Source organism: Falco punctatus (assembly GCF_963210335.1).
Source record: "Falco punctatus genome assembly, chromosome: 4".
NCBI lineage: Eukaryota > Metazoa > Chordata > Aves > Falconiformes > Falconidae > Falco > Falco punctatus.
The window spans coordinates 80,183,389-80,195,864 of record NC_137583.1 but is presented as its reverse complement, the minus strand read 5'-3'; the positions used below and the strand labels follow the sequence as shown (position 1 = coordinate 80,195,864).

The 12,476-nt window shown below is 34.7% G+C and overlaps 1 protein-coding gene across 1 annotated transcript in view; it reads right to left on the bottom strand.

Moving 5' to 3' along the window:
* The window catches only part of PHF14 (PHD finger protein 14), a 166,887-nt gene that overhangs the window by 90,427 nt on the left and 63,984 nt on the right, over positions 1-12,476 (bottom strand). Inside the window, exons 14-15 of the mRNA XM_080382684.1 lie at positions 315-365; positions 7-128 (exon numbers count right to left, since the gene is read on the bottom strand). Coding sequence (XP_080238810.1) covers positions 7-128; positions 315-365 — 173 coding nt within the window. The remainder of the gene's footprint in view (positions 1-6; positions 129-314; positions 366-12,476) is intronic.

Below are 12,476 nucleotides of genomic sequence, written 5' to 3'. Positions count from 1 at the left end.
ACCTACCTGACTAGATTTTCATTGTCTCCAGTCCCTTTGCAGGTAGCACATTCTGTCCTTAGATCCTCTGACTTGGGCTTCTTTTGTAGAACTGACTGTCGTTGTCTTCTTTCTCTGGGAATCCGTTCCTGTCATAGCAGAAGGCAAAAGAAAGGAATGGAGGGGAAAGGAGGAAAGGAAAGCAAATATTTTCAATTATAGCACTGAAAGTAAAACTTCAGGCCAAAGTTCAATATTTTTGTGAAACTGTTAAAAAAAAAAACAAAAAAACAAACAAAAAAAACCAACAACCAAACAAAACACTATATTCCAACCTCAGGTTTTTCTTCTTCAGGCACAAAGCTTCTTTTTCGTCCTCTAGTTCTCTATAAGAAAATATATTTAAAATTCAGTATTAGTTAACAGAATGGTTTTGCTATTTATTTATTATTCATAATAACAACAAGATATACCGCAGGAAATAATTCAAAGCATTAACTACAGAATCACTGCAAGACAACTACAATAACTGATGTTAGAACAACAGCTTCAGATTCTGAATATAATTCCACAGAAATAGCCGACAAGTAAATATAAATACATTTGTTGACCTGAGCATGTGCAGTTTTATTTTAAAAAACACTGCTGCCAGAATTACAAATCTTACAGACTTTGCACAAACCTCCCAATACTAAAACACATAATTTGAAAATTGATATGAACAGTATATTACAGTAAATTTCTTGAGCACTTAGAAGTGCTCTATTTGTAAGCCAAGTGATCAGATTAAAAAAAATGATCAAAACTAAAAAAACTTCATCAAAACAGAAAAAGAAAATTTATACAGCTTTTGAGGAGTAAGCAGGAATTAAAGCTTTCAAAATGGGTATATGGCAGATGCTCATAAAGCTGTAGCATATACCAACATATGACTGGTACACAACAGATGGAATGGGTAATATAAGAAATGGAAATTATTTCAGTATTGCAGTGGGCCAAAAAATCTAAATACCAACAGTGTGGAGGAGAAGAGGTTTCCATGGACTGTAACAGCAAACACCAAAGGTTTACAAGCAGCTCTAACTACACAAGCTCACACAAGTCCAGTTTCAGTTATTATGTTTCTCAGAAATAGCAGCATTATAATCTGCATGCATTAAATAACTGCCAAAATCCCCCTCTTTCCTCCTTGTTTAACAGGGAAAGAAAATTATAAGGGATGCAGAAGGAAATGCAAAACATCAGACTATTCCATTAACGTAATGTCTGATACATCAACACTAATAACATAAATACATAAATACATAAATTAATAAATAAAATTAAAAATGCTTGTTTCTCTGGAAGAAAATAATCATTTGTCATATGATAAAAAAACCACTGCCTACTATGTGATTTTTTAAAACTTTTTTTAAAGCAACTAGCGTTCATCTCAGAAAAAGTAAAAACCAGCTGATCAAAAAATCTTAAGCCAGTCTAGAATCAAAAGCATTCATAAATCTAGTTCCAAAGACGACAGTAATATCATTGTTTCTCCTGTTTGGGGTCCTCTTTGGGGAGGTTTTATACTAGTTTCAAATTAAGATTGTGCGCTATTTCAAACTGTTTTAAACATTTAAATATGGTTATACTGTCAATAAAACTGCCATTCAACACATCTATACCTTTCTCCCTGTGCAGACTTTGATATGGGCATGTTAGTAACATACTGTTTGGGAAGGATTTTTGGTTTTAGGCAAGAGTCAACTCTGTAGTAGAAAGAAATGCAGCAGAATGGAAAACAATAACCTATTCTGTGTCTCTTTAGAGTACTCCAGTTACCATTGAGATTCTCTTCCACATTTCCCCAACGATGATTTTTAAAAAATTGTAAAACCTTACTTATTTAATACATAACAATATTTACTACACATTTCATAATACAGTCATAATTGAGGTGTTCTACCTTTCACAAGCCACACAGCAGATACCTAAGTGTCCAAACATGGAAGAACCTATTTATTATAGGTAACTGAATTTATCAATGTAGTATTACAGGTATGAATGTAACATATCAGCTACATGTTATGCAACGCAAGGTAACTGTAAATTAAAACCAGACAAAAAAAGTATTTGATCAGACATCAGCACATAGGCCCTGCTGAATGCAGGTGTGTAAAGATTAAAAAGAAGTAGGTGTAAAGTTGCATGCCAATATACGTAGCGTTATGGTCCTCATTCTCCATGTTTTAGCAGCAAGACACAACAATGCATGCTTTGTACAGTCAAGAGTAATGTCATCTGGAGAACAGATGTGTAACTTGGAAATATAGATAACAACAAAATTATTTTTTATCCTAAGTGGAAAAGATTACAAGTTAATAACTATATTTTAAGAAGTGATGAATCATATTTAAAGTTCACCAAAATTGAGATACAAGATTTATAAATAATTGCATCACCTTTGTCAAGAAAATGTTGGTTTTCAGCTGTCACTATATAATGTGTGATGCGTATGACAAGGAATGTCACATTAAATGATACTTGCATTTTGCTTCCATTACATTTCTAAACCTTCAAACATACATGAATGTGTTTGGCCATCAGAAGAAAACAAACATTAAAATCAACACCTTTGACATAAACATTTGTAAGATATTTTATATGCTTTTAAAGTAACAGACTTTCACATTAATGTTTTTCCAAGCTGATTTCCACACTCAAACATATTTGCAATGGTAACTTCTGCTCAGAATCATTATACTATTGCCAGCATCCACAATGGAAAATAACATAAAATCTGCAACTGAAAAATGAATATTCCGTGATTTTCAATAATAGCCTTCCAGTAATTAGCCACTTGTAATTTTATGCATGTTTTCACTAAAGTTACCTTACAGGTCCATAGAAAAGAATCAGATAAACCTGGATTACTTTGTCCAGTATTTTTTATTGCTGTTTGCCTCAAAGTACTGTATTTGCATTTTAAAATGCTCTGAATAATTTCTGTCATTAGTGGGCTCAGAATCAGAACATCAGAGACTGTAAACATCAAATATTTGAGCTGCATGTACTTGTCATAAACAATTTAAAAATTAAGATTTCTTATAAAGAAAAGCTTAAAGGAACAATGTCGTTATGTATGTCCAATGGTAAATACTACAACTGAGATAAACCTGGTCATACTCAGAATGCACTTGGAAACACAGATGTCAGTCCAGTATAAGATGCATATAAAGGCAGTTATTTTTTAATCAAAACACTTGGCAATTCAATACTATAGAGATACCTTCAATTTAGGACTTCTTTGTATCATAAAACAGGGCAAACCGCTTTTCTGAAATTTGTCCCTGCATTTCCAAAGTGCTCAAACCATAAGTCAGGAAAGCAAAAACTCAATGTTAACAGCACCCAAGCAAAATCTCCATTAATGCCAGTGCTGTCCCAGCAGGTTTTTTGTTTCAGTGCAAAAGGTAGATACGCTCTAAAATATCTACCATTTGGAATGGACAACTCAGTCCAGAAGAAAACACAGCTACATCTGGATAAAACAGATGCAACCCATACACGGCAACTGCCACAAGATGAAATTTCAGGACAGGATCAAAAAAAAAAAAAACCCAACAGTACTCAACAACAGAATATGGTTCAAAATACATAATTGTAATTTTTCTGTATGTAGAAGTAAAAGGTTTCTGTGAAAAAAAGAAAATTTCAAATGTTGACATTTAAATGTTGACAGATGACTGGCAAGTCTTTGGTTGTGTCTCTCATCCTAAGTTCTACACTTGCACAACTTTGGAATTCATTCAGTGTGCACTCAAATAAGAGGTGAGTGTGCTACACGCTCGGCTACTTCCCTGCTATTAACAGGAAGATTCCTGCCACTGACCTCTGGATCCCACAGTATCAGTGGAATCACCATGTAGGCACCTACCTTCTGGTTACTACACAGGCAACTTGAGATTTCTACTGGCAAATAAATTATACGCCTATAGCTAAGGGCTGACCCTATATAACCTTAACTACCTCAGAAAATCAGACAAACTTATGCCAAGGTCGTAATCGTGACACACAAGGAGACATTGTTTTTCATTTCATAACCTTTTACAATTAACAGCCTGAAATAATAAATGAATAGATGCTGAAACCCACCAAACTAGTAAAATTTTATTTCCTAAGACTATACCATTATATTCTTATTCCTCCCCTTCTCTAATGACTTCCTAACCTTTCCTTCTCTACTACATCCAGAATATGTCTCCCACCATACCCACACACTCTCCCTAAGTTCCCCAACTAAAGTGAAAACACTCTAGGACAGGTTCCAAACTATGTATGTTCTATACTGCACAGCAGGAGACCAAACGCAGTGGATAACCTAAGTCACAACTAAAACCTCTTCCTCACTCAGCACTCATCCTTCCCATCCAGTTGCTCTAAAAAATAAAGGACTTAATTACCTTAGGCATACATACATCTCTACCAAATCCCGCAATAGCGAGGCAACAGGTTACTAAAGGCAATGCTACTAGAACGGCAGACAACTGTGTGATTTATTTCTGTCAGAAAATCAAGTTAACAGCTATTCTTTTTTGAAATAAAGAAACAGTCAAAAGATCTAGGTGCAGTGTCACCAAGAACGTACCTTACACTGAACGGAAATGAAAGGGAGCAATAAAGTGCCTTATTTCATTAGCAATACATCCCAAAATAATCTGAACGGACCAAGAAAGATCAATGAATTAAAATTAAGACACAAGCCTAAAACGGAATTATTTTTTAACAACAAAAATCAATGGAAAAGTTAAAAATAATAAAATATAAAAATAGGTTAAATTCTTCCTGAGTCATTTTTAGCATAACATTTTGAGAAGGAAAAAAACACCTCTACATGTCAGTAAACTGGCTTCTAATTAAACTTAAAATTTGGTAAGATGAAGTTCCTCAGGCAAAGGGACTGAGCCATTTGATTCAACGAAATCACGGTGGGGAAAGCAAGCCATCTTTTCCAAGAATATCTTACTAAGGCTTAGCCTTCACAGCAGTTTTAATGCCCTCGCTCAGAAAAAGAGTAATGCTCTGGTAAATGAAGCCTGAAGATTAACAACGTCCCTTTTGGTCTTTTACTTCAAAGCTTATAATCTGTGGAAATTGGAAAACCCTCTCACAGCATATACCATTCTCCTGAGTTATTTCATTACTTTCTGACTTCGCATTCAAGATCTGGGGAGAAAAAAAACCCTGCCTCTTGTCTCTCCAATGTTTTAAAAATCCACACAAAACAGTACATAACTACCTGCAGAGAAACAGTGATGGACATGACAGGCAAACAGCTATCAAACCTGAACAGAAAGATAAGTTTGAAAAACCCCAATATTTGCTTGCCCCTAATTTAATTTGTAATGTTCTAAGCTGAAAGTTACTGAAATATTCCACAATATATATTTTGTGATTTCCATATACATATATATAAGTAATAAAACACAGTTAAGAAAGCAAGCTAGAAAATGGCTTTTTTATTAAAAAAAAATAAAAATTAGGAGAACTAGGGCATACACCTCCATAGCCAAGGGAAAGATAAAAATGGGTTTCTTTCAGCCATCGTGTTTTGTGTCTGTGCTGTGCAGCGTTCTACTGTTATGTTGTGGAACTTCCCCATCAGCTTAGGGTATTGAAAGAATCAGGACACGAATGGCTGAAAAACAGAATATTGACATAAGAAATGGAAAATGAATGATGAAGCACTAAATGATATGTGATGATGGAAGCAGTGCACTCAAGAAACTTAACAAAAAAAAAAAAAAAATCAAAACAGTTAAAAAACCTGTCCAAAATGGAATGAAAACAATTGAGGGAAAATGTGATCAGCAATGGGATCAAACTGTCAACCCAACTGTGGGAGAAGACGAAAGACTGAAGTGGGAGTCTCAATTTTGGACTTGGAAAAGCTAGGAGTAAACGCTTAAATTTCACATTCAGGTTGTTTATATAAGCAACTCAAAAACGACTGGACAACACTATGAAACCCATGTAAAATGAAGAAGATTAGATAATGCATTAACTGTAAGATTCTGAATTTTCTCAGAAAAGAAAGTCTGTACGTGAGACATAAAAGACCCCTGTGAAGGACAGGTAAAGCCCAGGACGAACCCTACACTCTCTGAAAGGAAACACACTGTTTGCAAAACAGCAAAGGAAACAAAGTAGCAAAGCAAAGCTGCAAAGGCAACAGTCTGTTTGCCATCACTCCCAACAAGTTGGTACCTTACGTTCCCAGGCCTGAAAGCAGAATGGTGAACACAACAGAGCGGGTGTCTGCACGACCCAAACCCACCAGGGCTGTCACCAAACCCCACTGCTGTGCCTCTGGGAAGACACAGACACATCCCTTAAACCACTTCACCCAAAGACAGCAATAGAAAGCAGAATGTTCTCTTGGAGAAGTTCTGCTTTGTCAGATCAAACAAAAGGAAAACTAACAAAATTCAGAACTCATCAGCTGACCAAAAAGGGGGGAAGCAATTCCCAAACATCACAAGTATATGCTCCTGTTAAATATTGAGCATTTACTGAACTGTTCCTGAAGAATAAAAATTTATGCTGTCACCTATTTAACTTTTTCTTCTATACAAGACGATATCCAGGAGTTTTCAGTATTACAAAGAAATGGAAGGGAATATAAAATACAGAAAACATCCCTGGTCAGCGACAATAGCTCAAGTCCACTCCACAGAAAGTGAACTAGCATGGCTCTGGATTTGATTTTTTCAGAAAACCAATGGTGATTTCTGCATGGCAACTTCAAAAAGTTACTTGAGAAAGTGAATTTAAACCTGAGGGGTTATAGCACAATGATGTTTAACCAAACTTAAGAGATTCCCAGTAATTTGAAAAAGCCATATTAATTCTGCCAACGATTTCAAACTTCACAGTAGAAAGCACTGCTACTCCCAGTTTCCCCTTTGCTTAACATGTTGACTGGTCAGAATTTCTTTTAATTGTTTGCACAGACACACAGAGGCAGCAAAGAGGCCCAGCACACCTGCTTGTGCCCTTGTATCTGTGTAAATTCAGGGGTTTCACTACGTTATAGTGTGTACTGCTGCTGCTAATAGACAGGAAAAATGATCCTTATTATGCTGGTGCTTCTACACCTCTTGGATGTCACAGAAACAATACTGTAATATACATAGGGCTCTTCTTTGCAGCACTGAGTTTCCAATACAGCTAATAGTACTGGCACCGTGAAGTAAATAGTACTCTTCTTTGTAAAGGTGAGCACAGGAAATTTGGTCGGTACTCCAAGCGCTCCTGGAGTTTCGACACACACATGCTATCATTAGGAAAGTGAGAATTTTCATTTGAGAATTTCATATAAAGAATTCCACACTAGTCAGAGATTTCACATTAAAAAGAGTGATTTATTAAAGACACACTTGAATTGACTTGTAAAAAGCTATTGGTACCATGACAATTTCTCTATTTAAAAAGTCTGTAGAAGTTGTTTTGTGTTGTAATTATTAGAGGGCCAAATGTGAAAATCTTAGGACACTGACTTTTGTGGATCTGTAAATCTCATATTCCTTCTCTGAAATAGCACATACTTGATTTTTGTTTCCCTGACTGGCCCGCAGCTATGGTGACTGCTCTAGAAAGACATGTAGCTATATGAACTACACAGCTACACAAAATAATGAAGGTGGCCAGTGTATGATTACAACCATGTTTTAGTTCTGTTTCTACCTAAATTCTTCGGGCATTTTCATTTTTACCTTACTGTCACCTTATAGTTGACACACTAATATTAATTATATACTTCCACAGATTAACCTTTTAACAAACTATGGTTCATTGATACCTATCACACATATCAAACCCCTTCTAACCCTAACCCTCTCACTCATGCAGCCTTTAACACATGCTCATTAATGAGAATCTGAAGACAAAAAAATAAAAGAAATCAGAATTAGAATGCTATGGAATCATTCCAAACAAAGAGGTCATGACAAGGACTCATTTCATTACTACAGAGCAGAAGACGACTCTGATACGAAGCATAAGCAGAGCAGAACACTCTCAGAAAACAGAATTGGGAAAACTTCCAGTAATACCAAAAAAATGACCTAATGAAATCACTCTGCTATCAAGAGCATGCATGAAGCAAACTAAAAAAACACACAGGTTGAAGCTGCACAGAAAATGTGATCTCTCTCCTGTTAAATATAAACCATGACCATTTTGCAAGATAGCAATTTTTATTCCATGACACCACCCAATCCTTGCTAAGCATTCAATGCTATAAGCAACCCTTGCCAATGAAGAAGTTACAATCAACCCAGTTGTAGAAAAAAATTCCCTTTGACTTGCTTTGCTTTCTTAAAAGGCAGAAAAAATATTCTACTAATGGCACCACATAGGCAAAAAATTATTTTAAATAAAGGACAGCTCTATAGACACCAGATGGCACACTTGCTCAATACCGATCAAAGTGAGTATCTTAAATGGTACTTATCACTATTATTCAAAATATATCTCTAAAATAATTATTTAATTTTCCGGAAAGCTGGCAGTACTAAAAAGGGAACTGCCAGACAAAAAGAAACAGCAGTAAATCAAAATATGATTATAAAGAGAAACAAGTCGACCATGAAGCTTAATTACACAGAATTACAATTTCCCCCTTTTTTTTAATTTTAGTTTCCATTCTCTTGAGAACTTTTATTTTCTAGAAAAGCAAAAATTTTGCAACATTCCTGCTGTCAAGCTACACTATCACTGAATCTGGCAATTAATTTGAAACTACTGTTTCTAAGACTGAAACATACAACAGACTTTGAGAACTAGCAGGATTGCTTTCTACCCTTTTCAACACTAACCGCCTCCAAAGCACACGTTTGGAGAACTGAAATGGAAGTGAGAAGGCAAAAAGGCCATAAAAAGTCAGTTTGCAGATAATGCTAAAACAAGTGATACTTTCTGGAAAATTGAACTTAAATGCACTTACTTGCAGAAGTGACAGATAACCTAGTTACCTTTACTTATATAGATACCAATATTTACAACGTTGGAATACCATCTGGAATATGTCCATCTCTTCATGCCTTTGCTACATCAAAATGAAATGATCTTTCATCTATCAGTTTTTTTTCCCCCCAGCTTTCTTAAAAAAACAGAACACCAACCAATCAAAACAATTGCCAAAACCCAAAACGCAAAACTCTGCTATACTCCATTCACTTCAAGCACTGTGGAAGTGCTGCTTATCAATTTATCTTACTTATTTCTAAATTTGACCTCAGGTCAAAAGAAAAGAGTCATATATTATCATGTATCCATGTATTTGGGCAATCAGGCAAGCTGACAGATCTAGCTTTTATGTTTGTATTGACATGTCATAAACTCAGTTGAGCTTTTACATTCAGTGATGGGGGGGGGGGGAACATTTTACAATGTTCTTTATAATGAAAACCTCAAGTTTCAGAAAGCTGAGCAACTCCAAATTATTTTTTTCATCCTGTAGGCATCTTTTACTCAAAAATTCTATCTATGACATCACATGATTAAGTTAAACAATAGATGCCTGGAAACCACTTTGCTGGAAATGCTTAGTATTACAAGGTAACAACCCTGTTTATCTTTTAATATACTGGTAATAAAAACAAATAATCACTCCTTTGTATCTTTTCCTATTTGAAACAAAAGCATGAAATAATAATCTATTCTAAATAACAATATTTATTTGTAAAACAAAAGCAGTATACACAACAACTCTGTGTGCTAAGAACAGTTTGTAGATGCCCTGCCAGTATTTTTTTATTATTATTATTATTTAAAACTAATCTACTTAGCCTATAACCCCTCAAGCACAGATTGTTTTCTTCCATGTTCCAAAGAAATAACAGCATAGCGTTGGCTAATAATGCTTTCCCCAAAACACAGACTTTTTACTGCTCAACAGAAAAATTGCTATCTCTTTATGTGAATTTTATACAACCTAATTATAGGAAAAAAGCTATCAGATTTTCAGGTTTTAGGTAACAAAAGTAAGTTTGGTAACAGATGATCTGAATGCCTTATTTAAATGCCTCAACAAATTATTTGCTTCCCAAAATGCCCTTACAAAAAGCCTTTTTCACTTTTACAACACTGGGAAGATACTCCCTCCTCCGTAAAAATGGATAGCACCCTCTAATATACTCATTAAGAGTACCAAAATCTGACAGCATATTTGTTGGAGGACGGTATTTAATAACACACACTATTTAACCTCAAAGGATATGCCAGAACTACATGAAAAAGCATCCCCTACCACCTCTTGCAGCTCAGAGCTAGCCCCACCAACTGTGCAATACTGCTTAGATGATGTGCACGTATGCGGCATTTCCTACAGAAACTCCATTACACTTTCAAATGACAGCACATACAGTAGGTAAAGCATACTCCATGAAATTTTAAAGTAAAGAAATTCACTGAAATGTACCTAAGAGAATTATTTTTTTTCAAGGGATAAAAGAACACTTCCTTTGCAAAAATATGGCACCAGACTAACAAAATTATTTTAGCAATGACATCTTAAATAAACAATAACCTGTGTGTTCATTTACTCAAGGATAGCAAATGAAGTTGTTATTAAAAGCTGTTTTTTGTAAATATGGATCATCTCATTAAGGCTCTAAAAAACTGAACAAACACAGCTGAGTAGATGAAAACATTTATTCCTCAACTTGCTGCTATAAAGTACTATTCATATCTCTTCAAAGATTATTTTCAAATAAACTATTGTAGACTTTTAATCTTTAAAATAAAAATATCCAATGTGAAAAAAATGTACAGTTCTGAAAAGCAAATGTTAACAGCACCATCAAATATAAAAATAAATGTTTATAGGCATCTGGTTTACACAGATTAGCTACTGATTTCTGTTAGCTAATCATTAGCAATTAATTTCTCTGAAATTAACTAGCAGCAGAAAAAATGATTTGTGAAGCTCATACAAGTATGAAATTGTAATTATAAAGATTAGATTTTAAGTAAAGCTAGTTTAAAGAGTTATGCACTGAAATTAATTCAAAAACTGTTTAAAATTTCCTATATATGGCTTGAAATGTATAAGCATAAACAATGAATTAAATTCTGCCCACAAATAACAGTCCTTATACAACAGATTGAAGTATAAAGGCCTAATGTCTTATCTACTTACACTCATTTATAATTTGTATAGACCCTGACTCAAAGTAGAATTCTGGTATGTTTATTTAGGTATATTCTTATATCATCTTTCTCAGGAAGTTTAAAATCAGGAAAGGTCTTCTTGTACTCTAGTTACATTTTCATGTACAATACGATAGGTGCTCTCTCCAAAACAATTCAGTCCAAATGGCTGGACTTTGTCTTTGTCCTTCAATTTTCTTTTCAACAGCTGCTCTTCTTGATATAAATATCCTCTGAAGTATGTGAAAGCTAAGAGAGGCAAACACTACAGAGCACTCACAGGGTTATTTAATAAAAGCTTATACAGCATTAGGATGCAAAATACTGCCCTGACACACAATTAACGTAGAAAACTGTGCAAGGGAGAAGCACTGTCCTGACTCTGAATAACCTGCTTCAGTCTTACTACTCTCACACCACCAAATTACAGAAGGAAACTGAGTCTCCAATACCACACAGAAGGCATAAACACTAATGTACTCCAGTTGTCACAGGTCTCTGGCCATCACTGTTCTGACATAAGATTAGATTGAATTAAGATTTTGACAATGCAGAACCATGAAGAAAACATGAGTTTTCATTAAACACTTTCACCCTCCTCTCAATAAGCTGGAAAATGAATATTCCTTACAGCTCTTCCCAGCCAGTAACTAGTTGAGCCAAGCTTTTTGCACAAGCAGACAGAAGATATGAATCAAAGGCACCTCATTCAAAATAATACAAAGCATCCTACTCTAAATCTCTGCTAACAGTATCCAAACACAGGTGTAAGGCTAAGTACCTGAGAAACTTAAGACGAGAAAAACCTGAAAAGAACTGTTAAGTTCACTAAGAAAATGAAGGAGAAAAAGTATGGGCTGCAGAAGTTAAAATTAGCTATTATTTCTTGCAATAATGTAATATAAAAAAAATTGTAAGGTTGCATTTAAAGTAGAAAAAAAAATCACCACTGTTCTCATTAAAAATCAATGTATTTCTGGAAAAGAAAATCCGCATCATCAATGAATTCAGGCCCCTTGAAGAAATAAATAAATAAATAAATAAATGGACTTAAGTACACATCCATAATTAGACTGGATGAGAAAGAATGGTAAAATTATGAATACTTATAAACGAATCTTTTAGTCTTCATCGTACACAAGATGCATTCTGCTCTTTTAGGTGTGTGGCAAAAGAACCTTCTTTCAATTATATCAATTCAAGACAAATTTATGCAAAACAAATGGAAATTCCCTTAAGTGCAACAGATATACAATTCAACAGTCTTATAATTGTACTTGTTGATTGTAACTGTAAGCAAGGCT